Source organism: Ahaetulla prasina, chromosome 2 (genome assembly GCF_028640845.1).
Source record: "Ahaetulla prasina isolate Xishuangbanna chromosome 2, ASM2864084v1, whole genome shotgun sequence".
In the NCBI taxonomy this organism is placed as follows: domain Eukaryota; kingdom Metazoa; phylum Chordata; class Lepidosauria; order Squamata; family Colubridae; genus Ahaetulla; species Ahaetulla prasina.
The window spans coordinates 185,413,367-185,431,244 of record NC_080540.1 but is presented as its reverse complement, the minus strand read 5'-3'; the positions used below and the strand labels follow the sequence as shown (position 1 = coordinate 185,431,244).

The 17,878-nt window shown below is 40.6% G+C and overlaps 1 protein-coding gene across 13 annotated transcripts in view; it reads right to left on the bottom strand.

The window, feature by feature from the left end:
- DNM2 (dynamin 2) overlaps positions 1-17,878 on the bottom strand; it is a 210,011-nt gene that overhangs the window by 91,776 nt on the left and 100,357 nt on the right. For 4 of the 13 annotated variants that reach the window (XM_058166776.1, XM_058166786.1, XM_058166774.1 and 1 more), the window contains exons 11-13: positions 14,937-15,023; positions 9,711-9,781; positions 3,504-3,533 (exon numbers count right to left, since the gene is read on the bottom strand). In XM_058166776.1, coding sequence (XP_058022759.1) covers positions 3,504-3,533; positions 9,711-9,781; positions 14,937-15,023 — 188 coding nt within the window. Of the gene's footprint in view, positions 1-3,503; positions 3,534-9,710; positions 9,782-14,936; positions 15,024-15,789; positions 15,929-17,878 lie in introns of all 13 variants that reach the window. The other 9 variants (XM_058166779.1, XM_058166781.1, XM_058166783.1 and 6 more) reach the window with 3 other exon arrangements.

Here is a 17,878-nt window from a genome sequence, read left to right as displayed (position 1 = left end):
TCTCCAAAAGAACAGTAGCACCTGTATATTAAAGTTTCAAATACCAAATAAATCAACAAAACACTTTTTCAAATAGCATGCTGAATTATTTTGTCCACATAGTTGCAGATAAATTCAAGGCCCATGCATTCTTAATTGGCTGCTCTGAACTAAATGGAGATCTTCAATTCTCAGCCTATTGCATTTGGAAGAAATTTACAACACTAATTCTAAATTGTGATCTCCCAACTTTCAGAGGTAGAAACAGCAAACTAGGCACCATTTTCTTGGGTGAATGTTATTTCAAATTATTAAGTGCCCTATTAACAAGCTGTATATAATACAGATAGTCCTCCACTTACAACTACAATTGAGCAGAAAATTTCTGTTGTTAAGTGAGACATTTGTTAAGTGAGCTTTGCCCCATGTTATGACCTTTCTTGCGACAATTGTTCAGTGAATCACTGCAGTAACACAGTTGTTAAGTGAATGTTCCCCATTAACTTTGCTGGTCAGAAGATTGCAAAAGGTAATCACATGACCTGGGACACTGCAACCATCATAAGTATGAGTCAGTTTCCAAGCATCTGAATTTTGATCATGTGAATTTGGGGATACTACAATGGTCATAAGTGTGAAAAAGGATAAGACTTTTTTCAGGGCTGTTGTATCTGTGAATGTTCACTAAATGAACTGTTGTAAGTTGAGGACTATCTGTACTTCAGACAGTAGAAGCATTTCCCCCTTCTATGCTGCATAGTTTTAACCACAGCCTTCAACTAGTGATTATGGATGTGTGTCACATAATTTCTTTGTATAAGCAAGTTCAATTTGTATTTAAATTTGAACCTGGTTTTTTGTTTATAATACCAGAAGTCTCAATAAATGAGAGATAAAAGATAAATAAAATATTGGGAGAACCAGAGAATCAAGCAGCCATTAAGAAACAAAAGGTTCTGCTTCCTCTCTGTTAGAGTAGTTTGAAGGCAACATTTATATGGTTGGCAACAGGAAAGCTTAATAACTCAAAATTTGGGAAATGAAAGCTAGTTCTGTGTCCCTCTCTGCTTTGGCAAAAGAAAAGTTCTCTCATCTGTATTGAAATATAAAAATGCAAGCAACAGAAGGAATTGCTCCAACTCATCAGAAGAAATCCATAAAGAAGTCTTTCAAAGAAATTATCTAAATCTAAAAATTTTCCCTACCGGTTCTGTGGGCATGGCTTAATTGGTGGGTGTTGCTTATGAGCATGGTCAATAATAATAAATAATAAAAATAATAAAGTATACAAAACTTGGGAGGCACCGGTCTACCTTCTTTAAAAATAGAGGCCCCGGTCTATCAATTCCTTTTACTGAGAGGCTTTGGTCTACCAAGTGCCTTTTTTTTGCAGGCACCGGTCTACCTTCTTTAAAAATAGAGGCACTGGTCTACTAGCTGCCTACAGCGCTGATCAGCTGGTAAATCAGTTGGTAAAGCTCTACACAACTTAAAACCATCGCTTTCTATTGGACCTGATGGACTTTGTGCATATTTCTTAAAAAAACTTTCCATTAATATAGCCGAACCCCTAAGTATTATCTTTGATAAAGCTTTCACTACCAGTTCTCTTCCCAAACTTTGGTCACTAGCCACAGTCATCCCCATCTTCAAAAAAGGAGACCCCAGCTTAGTCGAAAACTACAGACCGATCTCCCTTTCCTGCATCACCTGCAAAGTCATGGAATCTATCATCAACCAATCCATTACCTCACACTTAGAAACTAACAACCTACTCTCCAACAAACAATTTGGTTTCAGGAAAAAGCTATCATGTAACTTACAACTTCTCCACTGCAAAAACATATGGACTTCAAATCTAGATCAAGGCAAATCAATAGATGCAATCTACATAGACTTCTGCAAAGCTTTTGACTCAGTAGTACATGATAAACTTCTCCTTAAACTAACATCCTATGGCATCTCAGGACCCCTCCACAAATGGATATCTGCTTTTCTGTCTAACAGACAACAAGTGGTCAAAATTGGCAATGCTTTATCAAATCCTGTTCCTGTCAAGAGTGGCGTTCCTCAAGGCAGCGTCCTTGGACCAACACTCTTTATACTATACATTAATGATCTTTGTGACCATATCTCAAGTAATTGTGTTCTCTTTGCTGACGATGTCAAACTATTTAACACCACAGACAACACTTCTATCATTCAAAACGACCTTGACCATCTAACCGCTTGGTCTAAAATTGGCAGCTCCAAATTTCAACCAGCAAATGCTCAGTCTTACATATAGAAAAAAGAACCCAAAAATAAGTACATACTAGATGGACATTACCTTACAGACGACCCCATCCCGTTAAAGACCTTGGAGTTTTCATGTCAAATGATCTAAGTGCCAAAGCCCACTGTAATTACATAGCAAAAAAAGCTCTAAGAGTTGTAAACCTAATTTTGCGTAGCTTCTTTTCCAAAACACCACACTACTAACCAGAGCATATAAAACATTTGCTAGACCAATTGTAGAATACAGCTCACCTGTTTGGAACCCTCACCACATCTCTGACATCAATACAATTGAACGTGTCCAGAAATATTTTACAAGAAGAGTTCTCCATTCCTCTGAAAACAACAAAATACCTTATCCCACCAGACTTGAAATCCTAGGCTTAGAAAACTTGGAACTCCGTCGCCTTGACAAGACCTAAGTTTAACTCACAGAATCATCTATTGTAATGTCCTTCCTGTCAAAGACTACTTCAGCTTTAATTGCAATAATACAAGGGCAACCAATAGATTTAAACTTAATGTTAACCGCTTTAATCTAGATTGCAGAAAATATGACTTCTGCAACAGAATCATCAGTGCTTGGAATACTTTACCTGACTCTGTGGTCTCTTCCCATAATCCTAAAAGCTTTAACCAAAAACTTTCTACTATTGACCTCACCCCATTCCTAAGAGGACCATAAGGGGCGTGCATAAGCGCACAAACGTGCCTACCGTTCCTGTCCTATTGTTTTTCTTTTCTTCTTCCTATATATGTTTATATGGTTATATACTATATAATCTTTTTGTATGATGTTGTGACAAAATAAATAAATAAAAATAAAATAAAATAGTGTGGCCCTTTGAAGTGCCACTGCAGTCATTTAAGGCCATTTGCAGCTATATCACCACTGAGTGCTTCAGGGACAGAGAAGAGGAACAGCGAGGCGTGGGCAGTGTGGGGGGGGCAGGGATTTTTGCTACCGGTTCTCCGAACTACCTGCCCCCATCGCTACCTGATCGCGCGATCCGGTCCGAACTGGGAGCATTTTACCCCTGATCTGACATGATGTGCCTGACAGATACCGTAACAAGCAGTGTTTGCTTTTCGAGTGAAGATTTGTAAGAAGTAATTTCTACTGTTCAATTCCAAACTTCATTCCAGTGCAAGTCCAAATGCAAGGTACTTCCAGCAAGTGTTCCAAAAGATTAGACAATTTGGATTCTTGTCATAACAGAGAAAAACTTTCACAGGCAGATACGCACCCAGTCACCATGTGCTGTTCAGTATAACAACTGGGGAATTTTGGACAGTTTCAAAGGCATCCAGAAATAAAAGTGAGACAATTCAAAGAAAAACCAAGATAGATTAAAGGAAAAAAACAACTCTGTATTAAGAGGGAAAAAAGAGATATATGAATTTACATGCTGTAAAGAAAGTCACTGTCAGGTTATTTGATACATTGATGGCAAATATTTTATTTGCAGTTCACATAAGTCACATTATAAAAGTCCTTAGGATCATATCATAATATTAAAAAAAAACAAAGAGATTCAGGTTTGTCTTTTATAGTAATCATTGATTTAAAAAGTAGCAAGCTTTTGTCTTTATTAAGCAAACTTTCAGACTCCTGTGCCAAAAGATTGGTATTTTAATACAGAGGAAAAATATGCATTAACATATTTTACAAGTTTGCAAAAAAAAAGTGAAAGTAAATTTTGTTAAAGAATCTAAATTTGCCATAGGTACATCAATAAGGCATCTGACATAGTAAACCACAGCTTCTTGGTAAGAGAGAAAAATGTGGTAGAGAAAGCGTCACCATCAGATAGATTCGTGAATGGATGACAGATCACATTCAATGTGTAGTCTACATGAAACTACATCTACATGGAGGGAAGCATGCAAAGGTGCCCAGGATTCCCCAACATCTTCATAAATTATTTAGATAAGAAATAGAAGTTAGAAGGGGATGACAGAAGGGGAATTTATTGAATTTGCAGACAAAAACAAGCTGACAGGAATAACTAACACTTTAGTAAATAGACTCAGAACAATCTTGACAGGCTTGAATACTGGGCCCTATCCAACAAAGTGCAATTCAATGGTAAGAAATGTACATTGAGGCAAGAAAAAAGCAAACGCACAGGTATAGAATTGGTGGCACAACAGCAGTAACTGTGAGAGGGATCTAAAAGTCCTGGTGGACAGTCACTTAAATGAGCCAGCAGTTTGTTGCAGCTGCCAAAAAAAGCCAATGTCTACCTTCTTTAGGCTAGCACCTTCTTTAGGCTAGCACCACTTTATACTACCTTAATCAGATCACATTTTGAATACTGTGTCCAGTTTTGGTCATCATGATACAAAAAAGATGCTGAGACTCTAGAAAGACTGCAGAACAACAAAGATTATTAGGGGATTGGAGGCTAAAGTATACGAAGAATGGTTGTAGGAATTGGGTATGTCTACCCTTAATGAAAAGAAAGAATGGGGTGACATGATAGCAGTGTTCCAACTGAGCAGCAGCCACAAAGAAGAGGGAATTGACTTATTTTCTAGGACACCAGAAGGCAGGACAAGAAATAATGGGTGAAAGCTTGTCAAAGAAAGATACAATCAGAACTAAGGAGAAATTTCCAGATGGCAAGAACAATCAATCAATAGAATAACTTGTCTCCAGAACTTGTGGGTGCTCCATCACTGGAAGTTTTTAAGAAGAGACTGGACAGCCACTTGTATGAACTGGCAAAGAATGTCCTGCTTGAGCAGGGGACTGAACTACAAGACCTCTGAGGTTCCTTCCAATTCTGTTATTCTGTTATATAACAGCACATGAAAGAATAAGTTACAGCAATAGCCCAGCCTTTTGCAACTTGCACTACAGCAGCCGTTTTGATTGCAGAAGTTATGGAAGTATGTATGCAATGCAAGCAGGTTGTTGAGGAATTATGGCTAAAATGACTGAGTTGAAGGAAAAGGGGGAAATTGACAAAGTTATGTAGAACAGATATTCATAGAAATAAGAAAATTGCCAACCCTACACTGTTGGGCAAGCCTTGGGTTAGTTAAATAATAATAGACTAAACAGAGAATCAGAAGTATGCACAAAGATGAAAAATAATTTCAATGTTGTTTCATTCCAAAAACTTCATTAGAACATTCTGGGTAAATTATGTTCCAACTGAACAAAGCTCAAACTATTTCAAGAGAATCTTACTTCTTGTGGGCTGTGTTGCAGCTAAATGTTATTACCATGGAATGTAGGGAACTGAAGCAAAAGGAAAATGTTAATTGTAAGAAAAGTTTTAAAAATTCTCACAAAAACAGTGGCAATAACAGTAAGATTAACACTATGTAAACATAGTATAGCATAATTAAACACTGTACTCTATCAACAGTTTGATGCAGCTGGTCTAAGTGTATGCTCAGCAGCTATAGCCACTACAGTGCCACAAAAAGTAATTATACTTTCCTTTTGCAATCTGTCTGCAGAAAGAAACACAACATTAAGCCCAGTAAAGAAGCAACAAACTTAAAAAAAATTAAAAAGGAGACTATCAAACTTGATAAAGTATTTAAGGGAAGAGAAAAGAGAACCCAACTATGGTGACCCACAAGTAATTTCCAGTGATTCCATCAAGGAAATACATGGATAAACAAACATTCAGAATAACTAATATAAACAAATTCCATAAATCTAGCTACAAAGCTGGTGGTATACTTCTTGAATAACAATGATTTAGGAGAATTGGAGAAATAAGATACACTAATCATAGAACAGAGTTGGAAGAGACCTTGGCGGTCTTCTAGTCCAACCTGCTGCTTGAGCCTAATCCTAACCATTCCAGACAAATGGTTGTCCAATCTCTTCTTGAAATCATCCAGCGATGAAGCACACACAACTTCTGGAGGCAAGCCATTCCAGTAACTATTTGTTGTCACTATCAGGAAATTTCTCCTTAATTCTAGGTTGGATCTCTCTTTAATAACCTTTGCATCCATTACTTCTTGTCCTGCCCTCAGGTGCTTTGGAGAATAGGTCTACCTCACCTTCTCTGTGACAGCCCCTCAAATATTGGAAGACTGCTATCATGTCGCTTCTATTCCTTCTCTTCATTACAGTAGACATACCCTGTTCCTGCAATCGTTCATTGTATGCTTTAGCCTCCAGATCCCTAATCAACTTTGTTGCTCTTCCCTGTTCTCTTTCCAGTGTCTCAACATCCTTTTTGTATGGTGATGACTAGAAATGGACTCAATATTTCAAGTGTGGTCTTACCAGTGCAGTATAAACAGTACTCTCACTTTAATCTTTCTGAAAACCTTACAGGTAGTCGTCAATGTACAAATACAACAGAGCCTAATATTTATGTTGCTAAGTGAGATAGTTCTTGTGAGTTTTGCCATATTTTACGACATTTCTTGTCACAGTTGTTAAGTGAATCACTGCAATTGTTAAGTTAAAAATATGGTTAAATGTATCTAATTTCTCCATTGACTTTGCTTGTCAGAAGGTTGCAAAATACTATCACGTGATTACAGGACACTGCAACTGTCATAAATATGAACCAATTGCCAAGCATCTGAATTTTGATCACGTGACCATAAAGATGCTATAATGGTTGTAAGTGTGAAAAATGGTTATAAGTCACTTTTTTCAGTGCTGTTGTAACTTCAAATGGTCACTAAATAAATGGTTGTAAGTCTGGGACTACCTGTAATATCAGTGATCCCTCCCCCGGATATTTTTTCTCAAAACCTGATAATCAGAAATGATAAAAAGTCATTTTTTAAAAAAGCCACAAGTTTTAATCATAACCAGATTGATAGAATTAGAATCTTTTTCAAGTTGTAAGGTATACTTATTTCTCGTTTAGTGACTGCTTCGTATAGCAATTATTTGCAGTTAGGACAGTTATGAAATAGTAACTTTGCAACCAATTCTCACATTTACGACCTTCAGAGGTCTGTAAAACAAAAGAAAAATAAGACCATAAAGACATTTAGCAACCATTTAGCTGACAATCAAGTTGTTAGTCCCAATTGTAATTGCTAAATAAGGACTAGCTGTATTATTAGATTATTGTAATCTAACTCACTTTAAAGCCAGCAATACTTTAAACCATAGGGAGGAAGATGCTTCCCTTTCATATGCACTCAAATATGGCAACTATTATTCTTGAATTGTAATTTCAAGTCTCACAGTGAACCTTGGAATTACAAATTCAAGAATAATAGTTATTTATTTAATTTAATTTAATTTATATGTTGCTTATTATTCAGAGCAAATAATATCACACTGTTACTTAGTTCAAAAATGTAATCAGAGAAGCAGTAGCAGCAAACAGTATAACAACACTGTTCTATTCCCTAACATCTTATTTCAATATCCATTTCACTGTGATCACCCCTCTGAAGTTGTGGTTTGCTCTGTTTTGCTTCTTGAAAGGATAGCATGGTGATTATATATATATAAACCATTCTTTTTCTTTCATCTCAACATTATTCAAGAGCTTAACTAAGGATGTTCTTAATGCTGTTCATGCAGATCCTCACAAACTAGTCAGTCAAAGTATGGTTACGCATTATAAATTATTACATTTGTATCTTGCTATTGTTTTCAAAATTGGATTAAACTTGTATTTTGGCTACTTTTGATAATGAGTAGCCATTATTTTGAAATGTGCGGAAATTGGGGAATGGGAAAGTTCCAGATAGTAGAAGCAGGGAAGAGACTGAGTCCCACGTCCCTTTCTTGTGGACACTTTCTCCACATGTATTTAATATCTACATGAAGCCAATGTGGGAAGTCATTTATAGATACAAGATCAACATGTCCTTGAGGAACTAATTATGGTGTTTGGAGACCATTATTAGATCTGGATAGAAAAGAAAAGGTTCAGATTCAGGCCTCCCAATTCCAAATATATTCCATCTTTGGTTCTAGTTGAGACCCTGTTCCCTCCCAGTGTTAGTCACACTGAAGTGGATCCTAACTTGAAGAAGAAATAGCACATATGGGCAGGAAAGCTTCTCTTGTTCCTTGGTCACTTCTCACTTAGCTACTGCAATGCACTCTACATGGAACCGGCTCTGAAGACCACTTGAAAGCTGGTCCTGATTTCAGCAGCTTAGGTAATTATGGTCATTCCTTGATTCACACATGCACTTCTTCAACTCTGAGAACTCTACTGGTTACTAGTGAGATGCAGTGCAAGATGCTGGTTGTCACCTTTCATGTCTTTAATGGCTGGGTGTCTGGGTACGATTGTGAATGTTCCCAATACCTGCTCAATAAGACAAAGGAAAATAGAATAGCCCCTTGGATAATTTCTCTTAAGGAAATTTATCAATAAGGACCATGGAAGTCAGTCTTTTCAATTGCTGCTATTTTGATTTTATTTCTTGCTTTAAGCATTTTTGCAAATGATAGGCATTATAAGCCACTCAGAGTCAGAAATGATTTGAAGTGAATTTGATTTGAAATGAAGTGTAATAAAACTAGTTTTATCAATTTTAATTGAACTAAGTCTTAACATCAAAGCTTCATAACATAACATAACATAACATCAGAGTTGGAAGGGACCTTGGAGGCCTTCTAGTCCAACCCCCTGCCCAGGCAGGAAACCCTACACCATCTCAGTCAGATGGTTATCCAACATTTTCTTAAAAATTTCCAGTGTTGGAGCATTCACAACTTCTGAAGGCAAGTCGTTCCACTTATTAATTGTTCTAACTGTCAGAAAATTTCTCCTTAGTTCTAAGTTGCTTCTTTCTTTGATCAGTTTCCACCCATTGCTTCTTGTTCTACCCTCAGGTGCTTTGGTGAACAGTCTGACTCCCTCTTCTTTGTGGCAGCCCCTAAGATATTGGAACACAGCTATCATGTCTCCCCTAGTCCTTCTTTTTGTTAAACTAGACATAACCAGTTCCTGCAACCGTTCTTCATATGTTTTATCCTCCAGTCCCCTAATCATCTTTGTTGCTCTTCTCTGCACTCTTTCTAGAGTCTCAACATCTTTTTTACATCGTGGCGACCAAAACTGGATGCAATATTCCAAGTGTGGCCTTACCAAGGCATTATAAAGTGGCACTAACACTTCACGTGATCTTGATTCTATCCCTCTGTTTATGCAGCCCAGAACTGTGTTGGCTTTTTTAACAGCTGCTGCACACTGCTGGCTCATATCTAAATGGTTATCCACTAGGATTCCAAGATCCCTCTCACAGTTACTACTATTGAGCAAGGTACCACATATACGGTACTGGTGCATTTTGTTTTTTTGGCCTAAATGTAGAACCTTACTTTTTTATAACTTCTTTATAACTTAAAATCAAGCATTCTTAGTTTCTACTTGGTCTAGCTGAAAAACAGGTATTTAGATAGATGATGTCTCTGGGATTTAGTGAAAAACAGAGACACTATGTAGTCTACATGTTTTCTAAATCTTTATTAGATAGCAAAGACTCACTTGGCAAATCCAATGAAGTCTTCATGGTTTGTGTTGATATAGGACAGCTCTATGTCAATCAACAGGAGAATCTGAAAAAAGAATGACAAAAGTTTCTCAGTTGTACGCAACAAATTAAAAACTAAAAAACATTTAGGGAAGATCATCTATGGAGATTAACATTTATTTACCTACATACACGCATAAATTTAAAGAACACCCAATTCCAACCAATACTGGACACTTAACAAAATAAAAGCCAGAACAATAAAATAAACAGATTACATGAATGAAGAAAAACATACTGAACAGATTTTACAAGAATACAAATTTTACAGGATTCACCCACCACCCTACTCCAAGTTATGGGAGAATAGAGAATAATCAATTTCTCAGTACCTTCACAACATTAACAAGGCTGGAAACATATGAATCTCTGATAGAATGCTATTCCAGAGGTAGGCACCCTAATAGAAAGGGCACCAATTCCAAAGCACCAATAGATAACATTGTTTAACTGAGGGGACCTGAAGTGTACCCATATTGCCAAATCTTACAGGATGTGCAGAAATAATAAGTGATAAATGGTCCCTAAAATAACTAGCCCATATGCCCTGAAGGGCTTTATTAGTATTAAATAGCACCTTGAATTGCACTTAAAAGCCAGCTGGCACTAGTACAGTTTGTGGAGCAATGAAATTACATGGGCATACAGTGGCATGCCTATTATTGCCCAAGTTGCTATGATCTGGACCAGCTGCTGCTTCTAAGTGGTTTTCAACAGCAACTTCATACAAAACACAGTGTAATAGTACACTCATGAGGTAACTAAAGCATGACTGATTAGAGTCTGCGGGGATCTGGACTGGAAGAGCAGGCTTCAGCTCAACCCTGGCAACACATTGGCTACAGGTTTTAAGGCTTCCCTGCTTTTCCATTTTTAATTCTGAATGTAGTTGAAGCAGACTAGAGCTGGAAGCGAGTTTGGGAGTCTTCTAGTCCAGCCCCCTGCTCAAGCAGGAGATCCTATACCGGTGATGGCTAACCTTATCCGGACTGAGTGCCCAAAGTGCGCATGCCTGAACTCCCAAAATGCAATGTGCATGCACCCCCCGCACATGCACCCCACCCCTGCGCTTGTGTGCACACCCCCACCCGCTGCGCATGCACATACCCCCCGCACTTGCCCCCCCCGTGCATGCATAGCAGAGACCCGATAACCAGCTGACTGGCGGAGGTGTGTGTGCGCGTATGTGCAGTAGAGCTGAACTTGGGCGATGGCTTGCATGCTCACGGAGAGGGCGCTGCATGCCACCTGTGGCACAAGTGCCATAGGTTCACCATCACAGTCCTATACCATTTCAGACATGTGATTGTCCTTAATTCCAGGTTGCTTCTCTCCTTAATTAGTTTCAATCCATTGTTTCTTGCCTGCTCTCCGCTGCTTTGGAAAATAAATTTACCGTCTCCTCTTTGTGACAGCCTCTCAAAAACTGGAATACTGCTATCATGTCCCCCACTCTTTCTTTTCTCTAGATTAGCTCAACCCAAATCCTGCAACGTTCTTCATATATTTTAGTCTCCAGGCCTTTAATCATCTTACTTGCTCTTCTTTGCCTTTTTTCCAAAGGCTCAACATCTTTTTTGTACTGGAATGATCAGAACTGGATGCAGTATTCCAGATGTGGACTTACTAAGGCTTTATAAAGTGGTACTACTTTACATGACTTTGACTCTATGCCTCTGTTACTATGCAACCAAGGATTGCATTAGCTTTTTTGGCTGCTGCCGCAGATTGCTCACTCAGGTTTAAATAATTGTCCACTAAGACTCCAAGGTCCCGGTCCCTCTCCCTCTCCCTCTCCCTCTCCCTCTCCCTCCTGTTTTTGAGTCAGGTTTAACCTAATCTGTACTTGTACCTTTGGTTTTTCCTGTCCAATTGTAAAACCTTGCTTTCCTCCACATTAAATTTCATTTTGAATAGGGCTCATTGTTCAAGTCTGTCAAGATCTTTTGAAGACAGAAAAATCCACATTTTGGACAGAGAGGATCGCTGATTTGAAAGAAGGGTCAAAAAGGCCATTTATGTCAAAATTGAATACCCCTCTCTTAAAAGAAAGGGAGGGATACAGCATCATCTATCTCCAGTCTACAATACAGTCCTTTAAGCAGTTCCAAGGCGGCTCCAAATCCATTTGCACTACTCAGGTGACCCTGGCGTCATAGATAAACCTCCAAGTGGCCTCATCGTCTCTCTAAAACAATGCAAATGACCAGCTGTCTGCAAGGAATATAAATCCTTCCATTCCCCAACATCCAGTCAGAGCTGAAGAAGCTTCTTGGATGAGAAGCAAAACGACTTCAAAGAAAAACAAGAAAGTCCAGTTGCCTCTTGAAAAAGCACTTTTGGGATACCCTACTAACCTTATACTGGCTTGCTGAAAAAAATTATTTTAAAAAGTTCCTAGTCCAAGCTTGCATTTTTCTCTACTACTGTAATTCCTAAAAAGGATTACAGGAGAAAATGCAGAGAGCTGGTCTAATCCAGCTACTTTTTTTAAAGTTAGGGCTTCAAAACCTGGGTATTCAATATTCTGTCTGATAAAATCGCTCGGATTCGGGACGGACTGGACACTGATTGGATAGATCCGGGTGGGTTGGCGGGGATGAGTCTTAAGAGTTTTATCTGGGCTGAGTTCGATCCTGTGACTCCCGACGACATGGACAGGCTGTTGGGTAGGCTGAATCCCACCACATGTTTATTGGACCCGTGTCCCTCCTGGATGGTACTGGCCACACGGGAGGTTACACGAGGCTGGTTCCTGGGAGTTACAAAGTTGCTTCTTTGTTGGGGGGCATTTTCCCCACCACCTTGAAAGAGGCGGTGGTGAGGCCCCTCCTCAAGAAGCCCTCCCTGGACCCAGCTGTATTAGCGAACTACCGTCCAGTCTCCAACCTTCGCTTTTTGGCAAAGGTTGTTGAGAGTGTGGTGGCATATTAGCTTCCCCAATACCTGGAGGAAACTGTCTATCTAGACCCGTTCCAGTCCGGTTTCAGACCTGGGTACAGCACCGAGACGGCTTTGGTCGCGTTGGTGGATGACCTCTGGAGGGCTCGGGACAGGGGATGTTCCTCTGTCCTGGTCCTGTTAGATCTCTCGGCGGCTTTTGATACCATCGACCATGGTATCCTGCTGCGGCGGTTGGAGGGATTGGGGGTGGGAGGCACCGTTTATCGGTGGTTCTCCTCCTATCTCTCTGACCGTTTGCAGTCAGTGTTGGCAGAGGGGCAGAGGTCGACCCCAAGGCGCCTCACTTGTGGGGTGCCACAGGGGTCTGTTCTCTCGCCTCTCCTGTTCAACATCTACATGAAGCCGCTGGGCGAGGTTATCCGTGGTTTCGGGGTGGATTATCATCTTTACGCTGATGATACGCAGCTGTACATCTCCACCCCGAACCGCCCCAACGAAGCCGTCGAGGTGATGGGCCGGTGTCTTGAGGCTGTGCGGGTCTGGATGGGAAGGAACACGCTCCAGCTCAACCCCTCCAAGACTGAGTGGCTGTGGGTTCTGGCGTCCCGGTACAGTCAGCTTACGCCATCGCTGACTGTGGTGGGGGAAATACTGGCCCCCAGGGGAAGGGTGCGCAACTTAGGCGTTCTCCTGGACGATCGGCTTCCTTAGAAGAACACTTGACGGCCGTCGCCAGGGGAGCATTTTATCAGGTTCACCTGATTCGCCAGTTGCGCCCCTTCCTTGATCGGGACTCCTTACGCACGGTCACTCATGCCTCGTCACTTCCCGCCTGAACTATTGCAATGCTCTCTACATGGGGTTCCCCTTGAAGAGCAGCAGGAGGCTCCAGCTAGTCCAGAATGCGGCCGCGCGGGTGATAGAGGGAGCATTGCGTTGCTCCCATATAACACCCATCCTGCGTGGCCTGCACTGGCTGCCGGTAGCCTTCCGGGTGCAATTCAAGGTGCTGGTTACCACCTTTAAAGCGCTCCATGGCTTAGGACTGGGGTATTTGCAAGACCGCCTTCTGCCACCGATTGCCTCCCAACGACCTGTGCGCTCCCACAGAGCGGGCCTCCTCAGGGTGCCGTCAACCAAACAATGTAGGTTGGCGGCCCCCAGGGAAGGGTGCGCAACTTAGGCGTTCTCCTGGACGATCGGCTTCCTTAGAAGAACACTTGACGGCCGTCGCCAGGGGAGCATTTTATCAGGTTCACCTGATTCGCCAGTTGCGCCCCTTCCTTGATCGGGACTCCTTACGCACGGTCACTCATGCCTCGTCACTTCCCGCCTGAACTATTGCAATGCTCTCTACATGGGGTTCCCCTTGAAGAGCAGCAGGAGGCTCCAGCTAGTCCAGAATGCGGCCGCGCGGGTGATAGAGGGAGCATTGCGTTGCTCCCATATAACACCCATCCTGCGTGGCCTGCACTGGCTGCCGGTAGCCTTCCGGGTGCAATTCAAGGTGCTGGTTACCACCTTTAAAGCGCTCCATGGCTTAGGACTGGGGTATTTGCAAGACCGCCTTCTGCCACCGATTGCCTCCCAACGACCTGTGCGCTCCCACAGAGCGGGCCTCCTCAGGGTGCCGTCAACCAAACAATGTAGGTTGGCGGCCCCCAGGGGGAGGGCCTTCTCTGTGGCAGCACCAGCCCTATGGAACGAGCTACCTCCGGGGTTACGCCAACTCCCCGACCTCCGGGCCTTCAAACGTGAACTGAAGACTTTATTATTTCACCAAGCGGGACTAGCCTAAGACGTATTTTAGCGAAATTTTAATGGGTTTTAATCGGTCTTTGACCGTTTTAGTGATTTGGCCACTAAATATTTGCTTTTAATTGTTTTTAAATAGTGTTATTTATTATATTTATATTATATTGGTGTGTGTATTTTAATATTGGCTGTACACCGCCCAGAGTCCTTCGGGAGATGGTGCGGTATAGAAATGTAATTATAAATAAAAATAAATAAATATCTGCACTGCCCTCAAATAGAAGTACTATAAATCCTACTCCATAATCCTAGTCCAGTGTTTCACAATTGTTGAACATGCTGAGGAGTTGGTCCACACATCAAAGTTGCTGAGACTGAAACTGCTAATTTCAGTTCACTACAAATATTGAAAAACCAAGGAAGGGTTCATTTTGTTTTAAGAACTACCTTTTCAATTCTGATGCTTCTATTCTTGGCCCGTCCAAAAGGTTAGCTAGAAGATAAGGAAGTGGACTGTTTACCTGGTCTTTAGTTTTTCCTTCACGTTCTCTGATGTACGTAGTAACAATTCTCTCTGTCTCTTCTCGCAACCTGGGATAGGAACCAAGCTAGGGACAATAGGATAAGACATCAGATCTCTGCAGCTTTAAGCACTATTTACACAGACATGCAAGAAAAAAGGAAGATCTGTGTTGGGCTGCTTCCCTGTTTTATCATTGGGAAAGGATTGATTTACTAAGTAAAATAAATTTATTTTTACCAATTTAGAACAGATCTAGTTTAATTTATTAATCTATTTTGACATAATATTTCCCTAATACTCTCCCAATGATCTTCTGGGGAAATAGCCCAAGATTCTTCAGGGGTTTAGTAGAAGAAAGGAGCACACAGAAGTCTGGCTTCTTAATATCACAGGGAACTGATTGTTCTCTTTGAGAAAATTGTTCATTAAATATTGTATATATCCCAAAGCATCTTTTATGACATACACGTTTAATATAGAGACAATACCTCACAGGAAGTCATGTAAAATGTTCCTTTAGTTCCATTTCAAATCAAATACAACTATAGTTGCTATGATCCAAGATACAGCATTACTATAGGACACAACTGTATAGTTAATCCATGTGCAATAAACTACAGGAAAGGAATTTACATCTCAATTAATCAAATGAGTAACTGACCCAAATGAATCAAAAGAACTAAACTAATAATTAACTAAAAGAATGGAACTTCATGTGGTGTCCATTGCTTCTTATCTGAATGCATTCAGGCTTTCATTTACCTAGATATCATATGAAGCCATACTCCTGAAGTGTTATCAAAAGTTAGGGAGATAGCAGAAAAGTGGAAAAAAGAGTATAGACCCATTACCTTCTCTGAACACTTTTTAATGACCATGGCCAGCTCTGAGACCACCAGATCAACACACTTCAAACTGGGCTCTTTGAGCTTTATAATCTGTTTTTTCACTATTGCTTCAAAAGCCATATCAGGTGTGAAGAGCCCCGTCCTGCACCATGCAGAAAGTATGAACACAAAAGGAGAGATTTCGAAGAATAAAGAAAAATGACAGAGAGGGAAAAAGAGATTGAAAAGATTAGTAGTGTGCAAAATGAAAAAGCAGCAGCACTTCCTCAAGAAGATCCTTCTTGAATTGTCAAAATGAGCAGTTCCCTTCCAAGATCTTTCAAAAATTATGCTCCTCAGCAGCCTCAGACAGGATTCAAATCCTGAAGCAAATGGACTGTAATCCAACTGGCTCATCCTTGTAAAGTATTCCATGAGACAATAGGTCTTCAGTAAAGGCATGGAAGTCCACCTCTTACTTGCTATCCTTAAAACTCATGAAAACTGTTTTAGTATATGGCAGGGAAGGAGTTATGGCTGCTTTTCTGTGTGCTTACAGCTAGTCTGTTGGTCTAGAGCAGGGATGTCAAACTCAAGGCCCGGGGGCCAGATCTGGCCTGCAAGGTGCTTAAATCTGGCCCGTGGGGTGCTTAGATCTGGCCCGTGGGGCTGCCGTTGAAACAGCGAAGAACCAGCCTGCAATGCCTCTGCCAGCAAATCTGGAGCTTGGGAGGATCGTGGACAATCCTCCTGAGCTACATTTTTGCTGGCAGAGGGTTGCAGGAGGCCATCACAGCCGAAAATGGAGCTCAAGAGCCCCCAATACAAGTGAAATCCATCACAGGCGCTCCCAACACAAGTGATATCCAGCTGGCCGTGCCCACCCTGCCCATGCCCACTCTGGCCCCTGAGGCAAAACACAACCCTGATGTGGACCTCAATGAGATTGAGTTTGACATCCCTGGTTTAGAGCATAATCAGCCAACTTATGGCACATGGGTTACAAGCACAAATATAAACATAGAAAAGAGCAGTCTTTTGATCTTTTGATATCAAAAGACTAGACTCAAATTTCCTTTAAGCATTGTGCTCTGCACAGAGTAATAACACCTCATACTTAAGGTTTGACTTGTGGTTGGCTGCCAATGTCTGAAAGCCTTTTTATCTAGCAGGCATCTAAGGCAAATAGTGGGGGGGGGGAGAAGGGCATTGGAAGAAGAGCATTGCCACTTTTAATAAATAGAATTATTGACTTTCCACTTCTGGAATAGATAATTAGCATCATCACTGAAGCATGAAATTGAAATTATTGTTTGACTGAATCAAAAGACACAAGACTCACGTAACTTACTGCTTTTCAATATCTACATGTATTCTCCATGTCAATGAAAATATATATATATATTTTTTACATTTATACCCCGCCCTTCTCCGAAGACTCAGGGCGGCTTACAGTGTATAAGGCAATAGTCTCATTCTATTTGTATATTTTTACAAAGTCAACTTATTGCCCCCCCAACAATCTGGGTCCTCATTTTACCTACCTTATAAAGGATGGAAGGCTGAGTCAACCTTGGGCCGGGCTTGAACCTGCAGTAATTGCAGGCTTTGTGTTCTTAATAACAGGCTTTACCAGCCTGAGCTATCCGGCCCTTTGTGTAACATATAAGTTTTTTATATGCAAAGCAAATGGTTTGAACAAAGAAAATTCCAGTACAGTATATAGGCCTTTATATACATGATGGCTGTATCAGTAAAGAAGAGACCTCTTTTAGAAATCAGCACTTCAACTGCATTTCAGTGTTCACTGTTTGCCCAGAACAAAGTCCAATAATGACTTTTGGCCATTTAGGTTGAAAGAAATGTCACTACTAAAAAAACAGAACTAGTAACTGAGCCCTCTTTGCAGTAGCAATTCCATGTCCTATTTTGTCATTCTTATAATCTCTTCCTCTGTCACCTTGCCAGTACCTATTTTCAGATTAATAATAAGTTATTTCTGTAACATAAAAATGTCATATATTCTACTTTTGGGGAAAGACTTCTGTAATGAGTCCTATGGTATCTCAGTACACTCCAACTGGACAACTACTATTGTAAAATCCCTGCATGG